The sequence below is a fragment of the Bubalus kerabau genome, chromosome 21, assembly GCF_029407905.1.
Source record: "Bubalus kerabau isolate K-KA32 ecotype Philippines breed swamp buffalo chromosome 21, PCC_UOA_SB_1v2, whole genome shotgun sequence".
In the NCBI taxonomy this organism is placed as follows: Eukaryota; Metazoa; Chordata; class Mammalia; order Artiodactyla; family Bovidae; genus Bubalus; species Bubalus kerabau.
In genome coordinates this window covers 36,262,733-36,284,937 of record NC_073644.1, presented here as the reverse complement: position 1 = coordinate 36,284,937, position 22,205 = coordinate 36,262,733, and the positions used below count along the sequence as shown (strand labels likewise).

Below are 22,205 nucleotides of genomic sequence, written 5' to 3'. Positions count from 1 at the left end.
TTTACAGTCCACGCACTCTGATTCCGTTTAACTTGATCCAGCTGCCCTCTCGCGCAGCCAAAGAGGTGGTTCAGGGTCATCGTAGAGCCTGACCAGAGGAAGCCACACCCGGCAGCTGCCCTGCTAGTAAAGAGTGACAGTGACCACCAGCCTCCGGCCAGGGCAGCGACCGGAAGTGCGGTCCTCTGGAGCGGAGAAAGGTGACCTAACGCGGAGCTCCGTAGGCGGCCAATCGGAAGCGAGCGTACCAGCGTAAAAGGCGGAAGAGAAGCGGTCTAGTTCCGGACGCGGCCGCTGCCGCCGCCATCTATCATCTGAGCTTCGGCACCAGCACCCTGCCGTCCCAGCCCCGCCGCCTGTCTCCTCGGCGGAGCTGCTTCCCAATCCTGCCACCTCTTTGCTCTGTTCTCGTCGCTGACTTCTTCCCCTACATGGATCTGGTCAGAGTGGCATCCCCTGAGCCCGGGCCAGCAGCGGCCTGGGGACCCAACAAGGTGAGTGGCATTCGGGGCTGACGCACCTGCCGTAGCCTCCTGACTGGTCCTCTCGGAGGACCGGGAGAGGATGGCAGGCGCCCAAGCGGCTCCCCAGGCGACTTGGGGAGTTTGGGGCTGAATACGAACCTCCTGGGAAAAGGAGGACGGGTGGCGGGGCTGCGGGTGTCGGGGAGAGAGAGGCAGGGAAGGGGCACAGGCTACCAAAGGCCACCCCGGTTTGGAGTCTCCGTCTGGTTCTGCACCTTGGTTTCTGAACCCCCGTAGCATGTATTTGGGCGGGACTCGCTTAGAGATGCTGACGTTTGAGGGAAGGCAAGCACGAACTTGTTTTTCTCCAGCCAAATGAGTCAGCCCAATTATTCACAGAAACCCAGACAGAAAGGTGGTTGAGGAAGCTGTTTCCTTAACTTGTCAAGCGTGCTCATCCTACTTGGGCAGTTTGTTGTTTTTGAAGTAGTAAGTTTAGGAGATAAGTCCAGGCGCACACTTCCTCTCCTCCAGGCTAATACTCAAGTGTTTACAAACTGTAAGATGCTTATGTCTGAGTTTTAACGTTTATGCTTTTTCCTGTAATGGCCAACTGAAGTGCTCATTTAACATCTGGTTTCTGATTTCGGGGTGCTGCTTTTCATGATACTTTCATTAGAAGGATGAAAAGATTCTTCTGCCACTTTATGGAGGGTTTTCTTGAAAGCAGAATTGAGATTTTTGTGTTCCTCAAATTAAAGTTGTGAAGGAATCTAACTTTTTTAGCTTCCTAATTGTTCATTTTTTAAAATAAAATGGACGTTTACCAACATATTAATTTAAGGTGTACAACATAATGTACAACATAATGATACATGTATATATTGCAAAATGCTCCCCACAGTAAGCCTATTTAGCATTCAGGATTACATTTTGTTTCTTGTGATGAGAACTTTTAAGATTTACTTTGTTAGCAACTTTCACATATACAATACAGCATTATTAACAGATTAATTATCATTCTGTATAGTACATTTCATGCCTTATTTATTTTGTTAACTAGAAGTTTCTATCTTTTGACCACCTTTACCCATTTCACCGACTTCTTTACATATTCACACAACAGAACATTTGTTCCATTTAAAGGATCACTCATTAATCTTATCAGATCTTCATACCAGGTCTTAACATAAAGTGGGGGAAGTATGAGCTGTTAAGTACTGTAAAGGAAATTTTTATAAAAGTTCTCATACAACCATAAGGAGAATCTAGGATATTTAATTGGCAAATGGGATTACATCTGTCTGTTACATTGTTTATTTTTTTCCTGTCAAAGCTTTGTTTACAAGGTCAAGATCAGTAGATGTAAAAGAACAAATCATTAGAAAGACACTAATAAATATATACTATACATGTTAAATTTCTCCAGGTAAGCTTGTAAAGCTTGTAAAAATGTCAGATGAGACAAACTTTGCTCAGAATACCTAAGCTCAGAACAAACTTCACTTCCAAAACTAATTCAATAATAAAATATTTGACATCTGTCATGTTTTCATTTAAGTGTGCATCATCAGAACTATAAAACTTCATTTTCATCTTGCAATAAAAGATCATCTTGGGGTTTACTGATGTTCTGTTGAGAAGACAGCATTTTCATGGGGGAAACAATAGAAATACACTGCAGGTATCACTCTGCAAGTATCATTTCCTTCTCTAACCTCCTGGAAGATGGAAGTGATTATAGAAACCTGTGTGGAGTAAGTGGAGATTTGAGGAAAACCTTGGAAAATTGAAAGAATGTTAAAGGCTAATGATTCTCAAAACATTTCCATCAGGACTTCTTTATACTCTTAAAAACCATTGAGAACTCCAAGAACTTCTGTTTATATTGGTTATATCGATTGATATTTGTCATATCAGAAATTCAAACAGATATTGAAAAACTTTATTAAGTGATATAAATCATGATGTTTATATAAATAATATTTTTATGTTTTACCAAAAAAAAAAGCTGTTTTCCAAAATGAAAAGTTAGTGAAGTAGTATTTTGGTTTTTTGCAAATCTCTTTAATGTAGTAACTTTGTAGAAGACAGCTGGATTTTCATAGCTCGTTTTTCTTCAGTCCGTTGCAGTATGTATCAGTTGAAATATATGAAGAAAATCCATCCTTACAAATACGTAGATTTTAGCAGGCATAATTGCAGATGGGTAATAGCACGGTAGACACTGAGAACAAACTGAGTTAATCTTTAAAAATGCACATTAAAAAAATGTTGTTCAAGTATAGTTGATTTACAGTGTTGTGTTTAAGCTCTGCTGTACAGCAAAATGATTCAGTTATACATATACATGCTTCTGTTTTATGTTCTTTTCCATTATGGTTTATCACAGGATATCGACTATAGTTCCCTGTGCTGTAGAGCAGGACCATCCTATATATAGTAGTTAAAATTCACATTCATATTCTAAACCCACTACCTTTGAAGTTTTTGGAGGACACAGTTTACAGGCACTCATTCTAGTAGCCACCAGAGTGCAGCCATCATATCCGATACAGACTCTGGAAGACTCTACACTCTTGAGAGAATGAGAGTGGAAACTTTTTTAGAACTATTATGAAAATGATTTTGACCTCTTAGACACCCCAAAAGGGACTTGGGGGTCCCCAGTTACAAAATGCCGAGCTGCTGTTATGAGCAATGAATTTTAGGGAATATTCCAAGAAGGGAGAATGGACATACTGTAGGCAAAAGTGAGGAAGTGTGTAGCTCTGTTGGAAAGAGCTGTAACAAGTGGATTAGTGGTACTCCTCAGAACCGTTAAGGTCACCAAAAACAAGGAAAGTCTGAGAAACTCACAGCCAAGAAGAACCTAAGGTCCATGATGACTAAATGTTATGTGGTATCTTGGATGGTATTCTGGAATAGAATAGAGACATTAGGGGGAAGCTAAGGAAATCTGAATGAAGTATGGGCTTTAATTAATGAGCTCAATTTAATTAATTGAGCTCATTAATTGTGACACATGTACAGTATTTACACGGGGATGCTGGGTATAGGGAATCTGGCGACTCTACAATCTTGGTGGTTTTTTTTTTTTGGTTACTGTAAAAATACTCTAAAATTGAAAGTGAAAAAAAAAAATTGGTGTTGTTGTGTAGGCTCAGATCAGATTTTGCAGAAATCCTTGTTTTGAGTAGTAAAATTACCCACTTAAATATTTTGCCTAGATTATGTCTTCCAGCTGCATGAACTGAAAAGGAACTTTCCTGTAAGTTATGGTTCCCTTGACTGGCTTCAAGTTGAGGACAGAATTTTTGTTATTATGTACCTCCTTTGTGTTTGCTGTTGTTTTTTTTGTTTTTTTGTTTTTAAGTTGATTCTTTCCCTATAGTTGTGTGCAGTAAAATCTTTTAAAAAGAAACAAAAAGCGGGATGGGCAGCTTGTGATGCATCTTGAAGAGTAGAAGAAAGGGGGAATGATTTCCCTCCCATCTGCAGCCAGCAGGTGTGGGAGGATGGCAGCTGTGAAGACCCCACGTTGCTGCGTTCAGTGGTTGCAGTTTCCCAGGAGAGGAAAACAGGGTAGGTCAGGGGTCCTCAGCGAACAGGAGTCAGGGAGCTAATGATGGGCTTGGTAGATGTAACTTAAAGCAGAATAACTAACTGGAAGTGGTTGGAGTTTCCCATCAGATCTTGATGCCCTGGTGAGTTTAATTTGTTGAAAGCAGTAGTGGGAAATGATGTCGGACTGCTTGAGTAGAACAAGGGCCTTTTACTCTTATCTCCTTAAACATTTGACAGAGGGAGCCGACGACTTCCTGAAGAATTGCAATATGACAAAAGAAGATTCCCCTCCATTCACCCCATGGTGCCCATTTGGAGAAGGGGCCCCAGTGCCTTTTCTAAGCCCCCCTCAGGATGGTGACCACTTGAGCCTGTGGAGAGCTACCATGCCTGGAAGCTGTCCCTCACAGCCTGGAACATTTTAAGGAGGGATTTTGGGCTACTGGTTTGAAGATGTGATTTCAAAGTATGGAAGTTGGCAGACTTTCAGAAATCTTTACTTATTTACTCCACCCAAGGAAGTCACCTCAGTGTGAGGTGGCCCAGCTGAGCTGGCCAGCAGGGGTACAGAGCAGTCCAGCTCTAGAGCCTCAGGCTCCTAGGAGCGCGGTCCACAGGACCGAGCAGTCCTGGTGTCTTGTTGGTGCTCTCAGTCTCTGCATGTTTCCCTTTCCCATTCAGTCTGTCTTGGAAGCAGGTAAATCTCTGCCTCCAAAATAACACAGTGACTGCCTTTCATTATTTACCTCTCTTTGAGAGATTGTCCACAGATGTTTTAATGTCTTAGGAGAATTAATTGACTGCTAGCTAGAGACTAGAAGCCTGAGAAGTGGGTGGGCAGAGGGGCTGACCGCTCGGTGGAGAGGAGGACTTTAACCTACTAGTGGTGTAGAAAGAAATCAGACCTCTCCAGCCTAGGGACACCCTGGCAGTTCCTTGACATATCCCCGGGTTTCCTTTTGATGCCTATTCAGTAAAGAACTCGAATGTCTCTTTAGGTCTGAAGCCCTATGCTGGACTCTGGCTAAAACACTTACCATCACATGCTATTCTAAATTAGACTCTGAAGAGTGGTAGTGGTTAAGAAATGTTTGGACTTTATCTTGAAGGCAGTGGGAAACATTAAAGCAATAAAAGAACTTTAATAAGGAAACTGAGCCAGTCAAATCTACATTTTAGAAAAACCGTTGTGTTGTGGTGTGGAGAGTGGAAGCAAACAGAAGGCAGTTAAGGAGGCTCTTACAGTAAGTAACCCAGTGATGGGAGGATGACACCTCGGAAAGGGGATAGAGAACCAGTTCAGGAGATACTTAGACCTCTTATTAGTATTAATGGTCTTAATCACTGGACTAGCAGATGGAGTCATTTGCTGCTGCTCAGTGAAGCTTCTCTCCTCAAAAATTAGCAATTGTGAAGTAAAGCTGCGGTTTATACACATTGCAGGAGGGCTTAGATGGTGATGCCATTGAGGAGGGCTGACCGGCCAGCTATTCTTGAAGAGTCTCACAGAATACTGCTTTGCTCTAGTAATATTGTTTCAAGAATCCACCTCTCAATTTCTAAAGTTCAGAAGTATAGGGTTCATTGTTTGTCACTGCTGAGTTTTTTTTTTTTGTTTTAGCGTATCCCAGGTTATCTTGAAAGGGGCTGCTGTACACTATTTACTTGTTGAAGACTTACTCCTTAAATTAGAAGGAAGTGTAACTTCTAAGTGGGCTTTGAATTGTGGTAGTTGGTATAGCCTGTTCCTCTAACAGAATCTACCCAGGAAGCCAAATTATAAGTGGAAGGTGAGCAAAGTATAAGTTGCTTGGTGAGCATGATATCAGAACAAGGGGCATCACATGAACTCAGTGGCTAGTCAGGTGATGCTGGCGTAGCCTGGGCTCCCCTCCACTATAAGGACATTCCCACCAAGCAGGCTGGAAAGTGCTCTTGGCTGTCATAGTCTAGGTGTGTCTTTGATTAGATCTGAGCTAGGAGCTATTTTTACCTTCAAGATGATTTCTGCAAAAAACTAAACATTCCTTTTGAGTTTATTTAACTCCTCTAATTCTCAAAAGATACCTTATTTCCAAGTTTGGAAGTCACTTTAATTTCATTATTTTGAATTGCCTTTTTTTTTTTTTTTTTTAATAGTGTCCATGGGCTACCCCTCAAAATACAATATCTTGTTCTTTGTCTGATGTAATGAGTGAGCAGTTGGCTAAAGAATTGCAGTTAGAAGAAGAAGCTGCCGCTTTTCCTGAAGTTACGTAAGTAAAAGTCACAAAGAATCTATTTGATCTAGCAACTGACCATAGCCAAGTCTTAGGATTTGATTAGTGATTGTCATGACAGATGAGTCAGAGATTTAGAAAAGCAGTGCAATAGAAGGAGCACCATTTTGGGAGTTCACTGATACTTGGGTTTTAGTCCCAATTTTGTGACTAGTTTTCAGTATTATCTTGGGCAAACCGCTCAGTTTCTCTGAGTTTCAGTTACTGCAATAGTTGAACTTTGTTATCAAATAGATTAACAAATAATAATCAAATAGATTAACAGTTTTGACTAAGTGTTTGTAGTTTATCTTTCCGTATATACATCATCCCTCCTCTGATCAGAATACAGAACAAATGAATTTGGGGTCTGCTTGGTTCTTATGATAGGCCCTTTAGCTTTCTGTTTCTTAAAGCTCCCTTAATCCTGTTCGGTGCTCTCACAGGTGCCTGCTGTTGATCAGAGGGCAGCTGGGCAGGAGAGGGTGAAGGGTTTGGTAAAGTTCCTCCATTGTTGCTTCAGTACAGTGTTAACACTGAAAAGGCACATCTCATCCATAATTGGTAGCATCTGTTTACACCAGCACATTATATTAGTCTATATTGCCTTATTTTGAATAGTGTTGCTGAAGGACCATTTATTACTGGAGAAAACATTGACACTTCCAGCGACCTAATGCTGGCTCAGATGCTACAGATGGAGTTTGACAGAGAATATGATGCCCAGCTTAGGCGTGAAGAAAAAAAATTCAATGGAGATAGCAAAGGTACTATGACCTTATTGTGACAACCCCATTGGGTGGTAGGAAATGCCTGTAATGGGCCCTAAATAAATCTTCCACTGTTTTTGCCTTTTAAGTTTGCATTTCCTTTGAAAATTATCGAAAAGTGCATCCTTACGAAGACAGTGATAGCTCTGAAGATGAGGTTGACTGGCAGGACACTCGTGATGACCCCTACAGACCAGGTATCAGGGCTTTGACCTTCTGGGGGCATAGAATGGGGAGACAGGAGGATTAAGTATTGTATATTTATCTTTGACTCTCGTTTGGTGCTTTACTATTAGATTCAGGTATCTTTTTCAGACAATAATGAATGCAGCAATTTAGTCTCTGCTATTTTTACATACTTGACTTGTTTTAATCACCTTTAGCAAAACCAGTTCCTACTCCCAAAAAGGGCTTTATTGGAAAAGGAAAAGACATCACCACCAAACACGATGAAGTAGTATGTGGGAGAAAGAACACAGCCAGAATGGAAAATGTAAGTTACAGAAAGGATTCCTCTGAATCATAAATATCCTAAAGTTTTATTAGGATAAGTTAAAAACATAGGATTCTAAATACACTATCTTAAGTTTCTAAAAATATCCTTCATCCTTTCTAGAGATATTTTAGAAGACAGTACATCAAAACCATGGAAACTCAGCCACTGATGAGAATATATTGTACCTCAGAATAAAATTCTCCAACAATATTAAGAAAACTAGTTTGATTTACATTGATTCTAAAATTAAGTAACTGTTCTTATGAAAGTAGCATTTTTCAGTATCTCAGTTTTCCATGAAATACCTGAGAAACATAACAGTGGTGACTGAAGGATAACAATGGGTGGTGGAAATACTTCCCACTGTATACCCTGTTATAATTTTTAAATTTTTTATCTTGTGCCTACCCCTGCAAAATCAGAAACAAAATGTGATTTTCGAAAAATAGAAAAAGAGAAATGGCATTTTTTTCCTCCTTCATAAATATCATGGTAAACATAAAACATTTAGACTTCAGAACAAATACTTGTTAAGTAAACATATTATTAAATTCTAGAAATAATCTAGATCTGACTCTAGAACAACTCTGTCCAGTATAATTTTTTGTGATAATACCACACACTGTGTGTACCAGTGCTGTCTAATAGGATAGCCATATTTGACAGCTGAGTACTTGAAATTTGGTACAACTGAGGAACTGAATTTTTAATTTTATTTTAATAATTTAAATGTAAATATCCACATGTGGCTAGTGGCTTCCATATTAGACTTAACTGTCATGGTGTGAGCATAGCTTGCTATTTTACCCTACTCTTCAAAAATAATTGACTGTGAAATTGTTCTTTTTTTTTTTTTTGGTAAGACTTGGTGTGATTTCAAAATATAATATATCCTTTGATATAAAAGCAAAGTTCAGAGCATATGCTAAAATACCTTAGTTTTTAGATGTGTTTGGATGTTTTCTATGCATAAAATAAACCCTCCCTTCCTTTGGGATGAAATTTCTTTAAAAAGCCTTGTTTCCCTTTCTGTTGAGCTCACTGGTGAGTTATTTTGGTTTTTCCTCTGTAATGTCTATGGATTCTGCTTTCATAGCATGGTCTATTGAGTAGGTAACCTAATCCAAGTAAAACTTTTTCTGTGTCCCATGTTAAAGTATTCAGATACTGATTTTTTTTTTCATTTTGGCAGTTTGCACCTGGGTTTCAGGTAGGAGATGGAATTGGAATGGACTTAAAACTATCAAACCATGTTTTCAATGCTTTAAAACGACATGCCTACTCAGAAGAACGTCGAAGTGCCCGCCTCCATGAGAAAAAGGAGCATTCCACTGCAGTAAGTATTCTTACGTTCAGTGGAAAGATTCACATTGGAAAACTTCACGTTTGGAGGGAAAAACAAGACAAAAGTTCATGTTTGATATTTTTTCATGAGATTGACTTTTCAAATCAAAGATGTGAATAAAACCCAAGTAGCCTTGCCATTTGACTTTCAGATTTCATGTAGTGGTTATTAATCAGTTGCTCAAGACTAGCCTTTCAGTGGTCATAATTAATTTGGACTATGTTGCTTTCATTGCATATGAGAAATTGTTTTCTGTCATGATATATTTATAATAACATAATAGTTTATAATGTTTTACATTAATGAAGTTAGTGTCTAGTATCTTGAGAATAATTTTTAAACTTTTAGAAAAACAAACTAATGGTAGGTACATCAGGAGAGCTATTTAAAGTTTAGAGATAAAACTTTGACTAAGCTAGAATCTGATTTTTAGTAGTTCTTTTAGATATTCACTTTCAGAGACAGTAGAGTTATAGGAATGGATGGTATCTTAACAGTCCTCTTTTAAGAGCCTGTTATATATACATCTAAGTAAATGAACAATAAGTTTTAAAAAGTATATATTTTGAATGTTAGATATTAGAAATGGTTCAGAAAATGTTTTGTGATTACCAGTCATTTTCACTTACAGCACTTTATCTTTTGCAGGAAAAAGCAGTTGATCCTAAGACACGTTTACTTATGTATAAAATGGTCAACTCTGGAATGTTGGAGACAATCACTGGCTGTATTAGTACAGGAAAGGAATCTGTTGTCTTTCATGCATATGGAGGGAGGTAAATGAGCAGAAAACAGTACCGTAATATAAACCAAAGCTTAGTCCCTTGTTCTGAATTTACATAAGATCAAAATTTAAAGTTTTATTTTAGGAAGTCTTAGCAGTATAGGGACATAAAAAGAAAAACACAATCAAGGGAGTTCCCTAGTGGTCTAGTGGTTAGGATTCAATACTTTCACTGCTGTGGCCTAGGTTCAGTCCCTGATCTGGGGGACTGAGATTTTGCAAGCCTCGCCGTGTGGCCAAAAAAAAAAAAAAGTCATCCCAATTCTACCATCAAGAGAGAACCAGTAATAATTTTGTGTAGACTCCTCCAGTCTTTTTTCTATGAACGTATTATTTTTCATATTATTGTAATTGTTCTATATCACACAGGCAGCTATAGTGGCATAGCAAAATTTGAACCTGAGTTTGATTCAAAACTTTTCTCTATGGGACTCTGATACCAAGTTGGGAGAGTTACACTTAAAGAAATGTCTTTAAAGCTTTTTTGTCATTTTAGATCCTACCCACTTTACTTTTGTTACAAGATCTTAGTTGAGTAAAGGATGGCATGAGGAAGAGAAAACATTTTAAACGTGGAGCCTGTAGAGAGAATGTGCAAACCAGGAATATGATGTCATCTGGTTACTTAGCTTTGAAGTCTTACTAGTTCAGCAAGGCTTACTAGCTCAGCTAATCCTTTATGTTAGCAGTGTTTATAAACAAAAATGTTAAAATAGATTACAGATTATTCTAGTTATTTTTAGCTTTAGAAGGTATTTGTTATATACTTGAAGGGATTCAAACAATTACTTCTCAAGTACTTGCCTTTGGTTTTCTTATTTAACTTGTGTCCCTTTCTAGATGAGACATACACATATAATCATGTATTGAATTATACTAAGTTCCAAAATGAAAGGGATAAAAATGAATGTTAGGTTTAAATGACTCAACATTTTTTAAGCAGTGTGATCTGGAGCAGTCTACTAAACTTACTTGAAAACTGACCCTTCATAGGATTTTAATTGGGGTGATTGAGATCGTATTTGATTATACCTGGTATAAATTAATCTTAATAAACTTTTTTTTTTTTTTTACTCTAAGCTCTGTTGCCCTCTTTCCAAATTTCAACTGAGGGTTCCCTGAGATCAGGCAAACATAACTTAATGGCACAAATTATTTTAAAATGAAAAGTTCCTCACAATAAAAATTAAACAGTATAAAAAGGACTAAAATGAAAGTAGCCTTCATCTTACCAGCTGTGGCCCCACAGGTTTTTCCTCTAAAGGTTACCACTATTAATAGTGTTTAGTCTTCTAGAAGTTTTTATGCATGTATTTCTTATTTTTGTTTATATGCTGCATTCAGCATCTTTTTTTTTTTTTCAATTAATATATCTCAAGTCCTTCTATTTTACTGGTTTATATCATACCATTTTTATAGTAGAACATTCCACTCTACGAATATACAGGAATATCTTTGTACATAAGCTTTGGTGTACTTTTGCAAATAAATCCTTAAGCTAAATTCCTAACATTTGGAATTGCTGGGGCAAAGACTACATGCATTTTTCCCCTTTCTGTTAAACAGTGGAAGGCCTTACTGAAGGGAGAGTACCAGATTTTGCTCACTGTTTGGCCCGCTGAGCTGGCTGTTATAGCAATCAATGTTTCTTGATTTCTGTTATTCATTAAAAATTCTTTATAACTTTTTCTTCTTACGTGTCACACCAAAGGCCAGAAATCTTAAATTTGTTTATTTCTTAAAAGTGAGGCAAATACACTTTTCCCTATGAGCTAGTTAGATCTGCAGGTTGCACAATTTTGAATGTCAGTAGGTGTTGCCAAATTGCCCAATGAGACAGTTAACCAGTTTATGCCACCACCAGTAAGCAGTGTGAACCTGTTTCCCTCATCCTCATCAGTGCCTAGTCTTATCAAACTTAATATTTTTTTCTCAGAGTAAAAGATGGTAAGTACCTCTTTAGTGTTTTGGTATGCATTTATTTAGTTATGATTAGGTTGTATTTTTTTTTTTCACATGTATTGGCCACTTGGGTTTCTTTTTCTTGCCATTTTCCTTGTTTATTCTTTGTCCATTTTCTGTTCAACTTAATGATCCTTTGATAGAACAAGTGGGCTCCCTTTGCTTATGGTGGAATTGGTATTATAATCTATACTTTGGCATTTGTAAGTTAGTAAAGCTAGAGAGCATTTGGTTTTCAACAGCTGAGAGTAAATATATTTTAAAGTGTAAGTTAGTTTCCTCTGCTGCATAACAGATTACCACAGATATAGCAACTTAAAACAACACCTATGTATTATCTTACGGTTCCTGTTGATCAGAAGTTCAGGCAGGCACGACTTAGCTGGGTTCTCTGCTCAGGGTCTCCCAGGACTGCAGTCTTGCATGTCAGCTGGGCTCTGTCCCTTACCGGAGCATGAGGTCGTCTTCCTTAGGCGCAGTTCAGTTCCTTGTGACTGTAGGACAGAGGTCTCCACCTTCTGGTTGCCTGCCAGCCAGGGACTGCTCTGAGCTCCTAGAGGCCCCTGTACGTTCTAGTCATGAAGCCTTTTGTACAGCAGGTTGCATCTCAGAATAATCAGGAAACTCTCTGCCTTGGGTCTACTAAGACTGAGTCTTAAAGGATGGAAGATAATCCTGGCAATGACTGTACCATCACTTTTACTGTAGTGTAATCTACTCAAGGGAGGGGCTTATACAGGCGTGTACACCAGGGACTGGGATCTTGGGGACCCTTTTAGGTCCTGCCTGCTACAGAGCTCTTCTGGGTTCTGTCATGCTCACATTGACCAAGTAATCAACAGTTATTTGAATAGTAACATGTGCTAGATTTTTTCAGGAAATAAGTGTATAACATGTTTTCTACTCTCAAAGAGCTTATGATATATTCCAAGAGGAGGACATTACAGTAAGAACTGGTAAAATTTATACAGAATGTAACATACATAGGTTGTTTTTTTTTTTAATACATACGTATGTATCCTTTTTAAAAGATTAGAAAAGTACTATTCATGATCATGATTGTCTCTCAAGAGTTGAAATGGGGAATGAAACTTAACTACCACAGATGGTAATCAAAGGAAATTTCACCTTTATTTGTAAAGTTTAATTCTTAAAAAAAAAAAGTGGAGGAGGGAGTGCTGAAAATGGACGGATTGAAATTTAGACAATGGGATTAGACAGTGAGAAAATTAGAAGTTACATATTTAAAGGTAATAAGATATAAAATTGTGTACGCAAACCAGAAATTGGTAAGGAGAACCTTAAGAGCTCGGCAGAAGGTTGTGTAATTTACCGAGAAATATGGAAGCTTTTTTTAGTAGGAGAAGGACAAGATGAATCTTATAAATTAGATTCTATCCTGGAGACCTTGCAAGTGAGGAATCTCCTCAGTGGTATTTTTGATAGGGCCTCATCTACCTATGGTTAAATTATTTCAATGACAGAGAACTTATCTCAAAATCCAGAGATGTCTATAACATCTTTAAATTATCATTTCTTCCTTGGAGAGAGTCGCTATTCTGTCTCACTGAAAACTGGTTTGTTCATTCACCGAGTATTTATGCAGCTCCCATGTTCCAGGCATCTTCTGTGTACTGGGGCTATAGCAGTGACTGGTACAAGGGAGGTCCCTGCTTTCATAGACTGTACTTCCTTCTCACCCCTTCCTCCAATCCCCTCCCAAAACTGTCAGATAAGTGCCATGCAAATGGATAAAACAGGGTGATGTCATAGTGACTGGGTGACTGCTTTTTATCAGTAGGACTGGGAAACCTCTGATGAAGTGACATTTAAACCTGGATTTGAATGACACACCTGGATTCAGTATCACATATCAGAAGGAAGAACGTTTCAGACTAAAGAACAGCTAGTGCTAATGCCTTCAGACAGGTGTAAGCTTGGTATCTTTGGGAGACTAAGAAAGCAGTGTCCCTGGAGTGTAGTGTGTGAGGAGGAGCCAGAAGGCTGGAGAAGCAAAGGGTGGATCAGGCAACACTCTGTAAGCCAGGGTAAGGAGTCTGCTTTTTCAGTGCAGTGGGAACCAAAGCTCAGATTCGAGTCTCATTTTCAAAGGATTACTCAGATTGCTGTGTGGAAAATGAACTCTAGTCAGGCAAGAGAAGAAACAGATCAGTTAAAAAGTTGTGGTGATAGTTGAGAGATGACTTTGGTCAGACTGACAGGTGATGAAGATGAAGAATAGGAGACTGCTGGTGTGTGTTTGGAAAGTGAGAGTGGACAGTCTGTGTTGTGGGGTTGGCTGTGGGGAGGGAGATGGACTCCAGGCAGACTGCAGCCTATTTTAAAGTGTACCAAAAAAAAAAAAAGGAAAATCATTAAGGAAATTTGAATAAACTTTGGGCAAATGTATAGGTCCTCATTGTTCAAGTTTAATTCCATAGTCATTAAATGAAGATTATATTATGGGTTGTGAAAACCGTTGACAATTTATTTGAAAGTGTGTCTTATTAAAAAAGCTAAAAGCTAAGGTTTTCTTCTAAAACGTGGAGGCTTAAAAAAACAAAACACCCCAAGGCTTCCATTCTCAAAGAAGATAGATCTACTTTCTTGTCATAAAATCTTTAATTTTGAAGTTGTTTTTTACCTGGCAACCGACACTGACTAATGTTTGTTTCTTCCACTTAGCATGGAGGATGGAAAGGAAGATAGTAAAGTTATACCTACAGAATGTGCCATCAAGGTATTTAAAACAACCCTTAATGAGTTTAAGAATCGTGACAAATATATTAAAGATGATTTCAGGTTTAAAGATCGCTTCAGTAAACTAAATCCGCGTAAGATCATCCGCATGTGGGCAGAAAAAGAAATGCACAATCTTACAAGGTAAAGAAAATCATTGTGCTGGAAGTCATCTTGGGTGATCACCTCTTTGTATTAAGTCTAGTAGCCTGGCAAAAACACCCATGTTTTCTTTTAAATTCATTTGTAGAAAGCATGAAAGGCCTTGAAATTCTAGTATTTAAGGAGGGCTTCTATAAGAAAGCATTTCCATGCATATAACCTGAATTCATACTCATAGGGTGAAAAATCCATTTTGTTTTTTCTTTTCCTCAGTAAAGTTTGAGGGAAATTAAGTCATTTTCTACTAAAGATATTTTGTCATATATCTAAATGCTCTTTTCCAGCTTCCAGTTAGGCATATTATAAATAATAATTTCCTTTTTTGTTTCAGGCAAGGTTTATCCCATCTAATATTTGTTAATTTGGTCAGGGCAGGGTTTTACCAGTCTGATTGCATTTGCTTTAATTTATTAGACTTGTTGCCCAATTCTCTAAGCAGAATTTATCAAGGAAATTGTTTTGTCAACCAAGAAATTGACTAATAATCTTTCTTATTTACAAACCTTCCTATATTTGAACTATTAAAAGCTTTTAATTTTAGTTTGCTTTTCCTAAAGTTGTTTGTTTTCAAACATAATTATCCATATTTATTATTTGCAAGTCTTATATTTGGTAGGACTTCTAATTAGGATAATTTCCCAAGAGACCTTTCTGCCCTGCAGGCTGTTTTCTGTATTACTAAGGTCTCATCATTGCCTTTCTTAACATTTTCCCGTAGCTCCCATAGTCTTGAGTGTAAAGTTCAAAGCTGTTTTGTGATGTGGAGCCAGCCGTTCTCTGTGGGCTCAGCCCACGTGTCCTTGCTCCCACTCAAGATCCAACTGTGTGGATTTACACACACACACACACACACACACACACACACACGGACTGTGCACTCTGATGCCTCTGCATCTCACAGCAGCTTCCACAGCACGCCTCCCCACAGTTTGAGCCTGGCTGGTTCTGTCTGCCCGCTTCTTCCTCGATGCTGCCTACCCGCGCCTCTGCCAGTGCCCATGCCACATTGTGCTGTCGTCATCTCCTCACTCATCTGTGTTTTTCACCAGGCCACAGGCTCTGTGAGGACAGAGGCTGTGTCATACTGCCTTTGTATTCCAGCATTCCCCAGAGTGGAACACAGTGACAGCTCATTGCAGGACCTCGTTAGATATTTGTTGAATAAATGAAATATTCTCTCCTACTGATCTTTACCTTCTTGATCCTTTCTTTCTGTATAGGATGCAGAGAGCTGGAATTCCTTGTCCAACAGTTGTACTACTCAAGAAACACATTTTAGTTATGTCTTTTATTGGCCATGATCAAGTTCCAGCCCCTAAATTGAAAGAAGTAAAGCTCAGCAGTGAAGAAATGAAAGACGCCTACTATCAAACTCTTCATGTAAGTTGTGCCGTACAGAGCATTCAGATACCAATTTTTAAAAATGCTTCCTCCAAACTAAAAAAATTCCTAACAGGACTATTTTAAGGCGTTATAACGAGGACAAACTGAAGTTTGTGAAGGAATGTTAATATTGAAGAGTGGTCTTTCTATCAATATGCGTGTGTTTTGAGTTCTTTTAGAAAAATTATGGACCAGTGGAGCAAGTGAAGGGTCAGTGTTAGTGACATGGAAGCCAGAAGCTATTCATAAAACTTCATTAAATAAAATTTGATGTTACTATATTTACCAGATACAGTGCCTTGTTAGTTTGTATGCCTTCTTGAAACAGTGAAGGAAATACCATTAGTGTTGGGAACTTAGAAGGAAGCAGATTCACTCTCAGTGTAAGGAAGTAATGATCAGAAGATGGTGAGGCATGGTTTATCCGTCTTTGCAGGCATTAGAAGGCATATGTCAGGAGTCTTGAGGAAGCTATTTATGGTTTGGGACAGCAACCAAATTCAGTCTGGGATCCTTCTAGCTCAAGAAACTGCTCCTGATACTGTTATGCCTCTGTTTAAGACTTCCCTGGTGGCTCAGATGGTAAAGTGTCTGCCTGCACTGCAGGAGACCCAGGTTCGATCCCTGGGTAGGGAAGATCCTTTGGAGAAGGAAATGGCAACCCACTCCAGTACTCTTGCCTGGAAAATCCCATGGACGGGGGAGCCTGGTAGGCTACAGTTCATGGGGTTGCAGAGAGTCAGACATGACTGAGTGATTTCACTTCACTTTTTTTTTTAACTGAATCGGAGAAACATGTTTTTAGCACAGTATGTGCATGGAGCTCTCATGTCATGCAGCAGTTGATGTGAATATGAACATGTTATACAAATTAATTTTTTAAAATATGGCTAGAGAGTTAGTCCAGTTTTCTCTGCCTTTAGTAGGAAAACATTCAATGAAAATCAAGCCTACCTTTCTGGTTTCTTTTGGCCATGGGGTGGCTGGGGAAGAGATGAAGTAGTGATGAACTTCATATTTGATTCTGTTAAAGCTGGAAAACAGACATTAGTGCTGATTTCTCTAAGGCTAGGGATCACATGAGTCATATAGTATGTATGCTGCTGCTAAGTCGCTTCAGTCGTGTCCGACTCTGTGTGACCCCATAGACGGCAGCCCACCAGGCTCCCCCATCCCTGAGATTGTCCAGGCAAGAACACTGGAGTGGGTTGCCATTTCCTTCTCCATAGTATGTATAATATTATATATATATATAAAATATATAATACCACTTAATTTAGAAGACTGTCTCTTTTTCACATGTCTGGCAGGAAGTACTTTTTATCTTGGAGTTGTGTGTTCCCCTTGGAACTCTCGGTGGGATGTTTGCCCTTTTATGAAGGGTAAGCCTAGGTCCCCTGGTTGAGTGACCACAGCTCTCTCAAATGCGTGGGAATCCAGGTCTGCCCTTTGGCCTCCTGATCGCACTATTGTCACATGGGCAGGGAAGTAGAGTGTCATATCTCTTCCACTGTTTCATTGTTCTCCCATCCTTCCTTGAGGTTAAAAAAAAAAAGGCACAGCCTTGACTGTAGCACAAAAAAGAAGTTAAGTTCTTTACCCTGGTTTTGCTCTTTCTGGAAAATATTGGTTGGTGTAGATGTTTTCATTGTGTGGGTGACTTAGAATGGTTCCTCATGTCCTAAATGTCTGTCCTGCCTCCTCACAGTTGATGCAGCAGTTATATAACGAATGTACGCTCGTACACGCCGACCTCAGTGAGTACAACATGCTCTGGCATGCTGGGAAGGTGAGGAGCATTTTGTTCATGTTCAGACTTAGTGACTTGATGTAAATGACTGACTGTAAAGAAATCACTGTGCTGTGTATTTAAATAGGTCTGGTTGATCGATGTCAGTCAGTCTGTAGAACCAACCCACCCTCATGGCCTGGAGTTCTTGTTTCGTGACTGTAGGAATGTCTCACAGGTGGGAATGTAAATTGTCTTTTTTATGGGTGGGCTGTAGTAGATTGAAATATTTTTCTGACTCCTAAGACCAATAAGAAGACACTGTTCTTAGAAGTTAAAGGAAGGGTTTAGTTCTTCTTTGCTTTGCTTTCACGATAAAGAGACAAAGATTGATTTGCCAGATTTCATTTTTTGCAGGAATTTGATTGCATGCCTCACATTTGGGCCAATGAATTAAATTTCTGAGAGAGTAAGCTTTATTTTGGTTCTAAACATTTAAGCCGTCAAGTAGACATGTAATCCATGCACAGAGCTTTAAGGGAAGCAGAACTATAGCAACCCTGCATGCTTCCTGCCATTGTTACTACACTAAGAAAAGAGTCTTCCTAGTGGTGTAGTCTGGACACTGTTTCTCTGAGGCAGAGTGAGTAGACAAGGGAAGGTAAAACTCAGTCATCACAGAGTTGAGACACATCTGTTTGCTATTTTCTAAAGGAAATGAATTATCAGCAACAGATTCAGATAGAAATGTTCTTTCTATATATGATAGAACAACTTCATTTTGGAAATAATGTCTGAGTTTACTGGAAAAGTTTAATTCATGAAATTTAGTGATTATTTTGTGTCTACTTAAAGCAATGCCAAGCAATTTTATATATACCACTCATAGAAGGTGCAATATGACAGACTTATTACTAAATCCAGAAGACAGCCCGAATGTGTGAGAGGACAGTAAGCAAGTAGAACCTGAGCGCAGTTTTATTTGAGTTGGAAACATCTGTAGCTAAAAAATTATGGAGGGAGTTCACCAGTGTCTCACAAGTTCACTGTTTCCTGTTTCTGAGAGAACCTTGCTAATATCTCTGCTGACTTTCTCATATTTCTTTACTAGTTTTTTCAGAAAGGAGGAGTAAAGGAAGCCCTTGGTGAACGAGAACTCTTCAATGCTGTTTCAGGCTTAAACATCTCGGCAGATAATGAAGCTGATTTCTTAGCTGAGGTAAGTGCTGTAAGGCTGTTTTTCACCTCGCTGATAGTGGGGAGCTGGACGCAGTAGATAATGAAACCCAGAGCTGAGTTCATCCTCTCATCCCCTCAGAAACAAAATTAGAGATTTTTCTTTTCTTGAGATGTTTTTGATCCTTCCTTGGAAATACCCAGTCATTCCAGTGGATCTACAGAACCATAAAAAAACCTTCCTCCAGGGAAGGTCTCTCAAAACTGAACAAAAACCGAAATGTGAAACAGCAACTAATTATTCCCAACAACCTACCAAAGCAGAGAATGATTGTAGAATCTGTTCCAGAAAGCCCCATTGTGACTTGAGTTTGGCCAAGCCATGCTGGAGTCTAAGGCCAGAATAGAAGTGACGGGAAGTTGGTACATCTAGCCTTTAGTTCAGGACAGTTACTTGATGTTGCTGCTGCTGAGTCAACTTTGGGATTTCCTTTTTCTTGTTCCCTGAAAGCTGTATAGATTATATCATAAGACCTATCTGATGCCAGTGGTTAGCTTGACAAAGACACTAAGCATCAATCCTGATAACATAATCAAGTGAAAACACACACATATGTATCACACTGTGATCTGTGTCACACACTGTAATTCTGATTCAAGTCCAGTGTCATTAGGAATGTTGTTTTAGGAGAGTAAAAATACCAGTTCAGTCTCAAGCATGATTTCTGTGAAGTAGCATTTTGACCAATGGATTCAATGTATGTATTTTATAGATAGAAGCTTTGGAGAAAATGAATGAAGATCATGTTCAGAAGAATGGAAGGAAAGCTGCTTCATTTTTGAAAGATGATGGAGGTCCACCGGTCTTATATGATGAATAGCAGTAGTGCCCACTGCTTTCAGTGTTGACACAGTGGTGATTGTCAGCTGCCAATGGCAAATGAAGTTATGGGTGACTTGAAATATCAAAACATGAGGCGTGTACAATGGTGCTTCTGTGCTTTTTTGCCCTTGTAACCCATATACCAGATGCGTGGAATTTTTAGCTCAGCGTTGAGAGAATAAAATGTCACTACCTCTCATGATATGAATAGGGTAATATAATTCTTAACAGCTATAGGTTATCTAGCTGAGATCAACCTGATTTTACAGGATTTGTGGCATAAAATGTTTTGATGAGAATTTTTAACACTTCCAAATATGGAAGGAAGGGACAGATGTGTTTACAAAGGAGACATTTATTACAACACACTTGGCTTTTCTCACCTCCCTCTTTTGTGTTGCATCTTTCCTTAAATATTTTATGGCCTAAAATTAGCACTTCTTAATTCTTTTTCCAGATTGTGACCATGATTCTAAAGGGAAATTTCTTCTCTTTAGTAGGTGACATAAATGGAAATTTGGTTTGAGAATGGCTGACAGAAGAAGTAAAGTGCTTTTTATTGGTACATCTTGAATTCTTTTCCCACACTCATATGCAAGGAAAAGGCATCATCAATTTCTGAAAGAGATAAATAAGTACTTCTCAACTATCCACAGTTTTTAAATTTAACTTCCAGCTTTTCTACATTTAGGTGAAATGGTTAGGATGTAACTCATGTTGCAGCCGCTCTGCATTTATAATGAAAATGTAAATTATCTGGAAGGACAGAGTAGAATCTTCAACCATGTTTAACATTTTTATTGAAGTCATTGAAACAAAATTCAGTTTACACATCACTCAAGCTGTATACTTACTGATTTTTAAAGAAATATAGCAAGCAGGCTACCTAGAAAGATTATATACTCAAAGGATGAAAAGTACATACAGAACAAGTTGGGTACCAGATCACCAACTAATTTAAACTGCCTGATCTCGCTTTTAATAATTTTTAGTACTGTTGGGGCGCCACTTCTTTTTTTTGGGGGGGGGGGCGCCACTTCTTAATGCAGATGAAATACATGGACTCTATTAAGACTGAAGCTCATTCAGAACAACAGCATCGTTCCTCCTATTACTAGAATCAGATTGAAATCACTGAAGACCTAAACTCTGTATGATAGTAGAAAGTAAAATCTGAACATTAGTTACGCAAGATTATTTTAAAATGCCAAATACGTTCTCTCTAGAAAAATATTTATTTTGTTTCTGTTGTATAACTTTTAATTGTGTTTCAGAGAAGTGTGATTTGGGGCTCCTCATTGCATTTCATGAAATGTTTACCACTATGAAACAAATATTTAAATGACTGGGAATTATTGACTTTACAGAAGTTTTAAAGAACTAATTTTAAAAACCATTAACCATTAAATTTTGTTTTGTTTTGTTTTCTGACATACTCCGTTTGACAGTAGCAGTGAACTACTGCTGTGTGGCATTCTTGGAGTGTGCTGTGAACATGCTTTTTAAGAAATTAAAAATGAAGAGATCATTTTAGAATTGGTTCTTTGTGTGTGTTCTTCCTGTTCCATATATTAACATAGGTCCTGGCATTGAGTTACATTAATCATCCTGTTTAAATTCAGCAGTGCTATTTTAAGCGGTTCCCCCCCTCCCCCAACTTCCCATCTATAGATTTCACTTTTAAATGACTTATTTCACATTACAAATAGGTTTTTCCCCTCATGCAGAGCTGAGAGTAAATTTTTCACACAGTGGAAAATGTTGATTGGCTAAATAGTCAAATACAAATGGGAAATAACAAAATCTGGAAACAGGGATCTTTTGCCTCACTTTAATGGAAGTGGATGTATGAATATGAGATAGATTATCAAAATAAGGAAGATATGTGTAGAGAATTTTTATTTCAACAAGGTAATTTTTTCCCAGTTTCCTTTTATTAAAAAAAAAAAGAAAATCAGGGGCTTCCCTGGCAATCCAATCCACTTCCCTGGCAGTGGTTAGGACTCCTTGTTTTCACTGCCTGGGTTGAATTCTCGGTCAGAAGTTACAGAGCAGCCAAAAAAAAAATCAGTTTTCCTGCTTACAAAACTAAGACATGCATGCTTATTTAAATTTAAATATTACAGAAATCCAGAAGTGCTGAAGTAAATGCCCCCTTGAATTCCAAAAATCACTGCATGCAGTGGGGCATACATCTATGCCATATTGTTTCCTCTCAGTAAATGTTATATTCTCTTTTTTTAAAAAATCTTTGGACAGAAAGAGATGAAACTAGGCAGCTGATGGTGAAGTGTCGATCATGGTAAAGCCCTAAGGAAGATGAAGGAGACAAAGGCCCTAAGATACATTAGAGGCTATATAGTGTTGCTTGTTTAGGCGCTGGGCATCAGAAGAGATTGTTGTCTGCACGTTTTGAAAACTTCTGATCAGTTTCCAACACTTTAGAAATTGCAGGGAAAAGCTCATCTGACTGTATTTTCAAACCTC

General features: G+C 38.5%; 1 protein-coding gene and 1 non-coding gene across 2 annotated transcripts; both read left to right on the top strand.

Moving 5' to 3' along the window:
* The first annotated feature begins 274 nt into the window (after window positions 1–274).
* RIOK3 (RIO kinase 3) lies at window positions 275–21,254 on the top strand. The gene is made up of 13 exons (XM_055559485.1): window positions 275–494; window positions 6,171–6,286; window positions 6,911–7,056; window positions 7,149–7,256; window positions 7,443–7,552; window positions 8,748–8,891; window positions 9,549–9,676; window positions 14,332–14,529; window positions 15,768–15,927; window positions 17,639–17,719; window positions 17,808–17,897; window positions 18,771–18,878; window positions 19,609–21,254. Exons 1-13 carry the CDS (start codon window positions 432–434, stop codon window positions 19,714–19,716), a joined length of 1,560 nt encoding a protein of 519 aa, XP_055415460.1. The 5' UTR covers window positions 275–431; the 3' UTR covers window positions 19,717–21,254.
* TRNAC-GCA (transfer RNA cysteine (anticodon GCA)) lies at window positions 16,495–16,566 on the top strand. The gene has a single exon. It is a non-coding gene; the product is annotated as a tRNA-Cys (tRNA).
* Window positions 21,255–22,205: the final 951 nt, after the last annotated feature.

Coding starts and splice junctions, on each gene's coding strand:
- RIOK3 (XM_055559485.1), top strand. CDS start 432: ATGGATCTGGTCAGAGTGGCATCCCCTGAGCCCGGGCCAGCAGCGGCC. Junction 14,530..15,767: donor GAAATGCACAATCTTACAAG/GTAAAGAAAATC, acceptor CTTTCTGTATAG/GATGCAGAGAGCTGGAATTC. Junction 18,879..19,608: donor AAGCTGATTTCTTAGCTGAG/GTAAGTGCTGTA, acceptor TGTATTTTATAG/ATAGAAGCTTTGGAGAAAAT.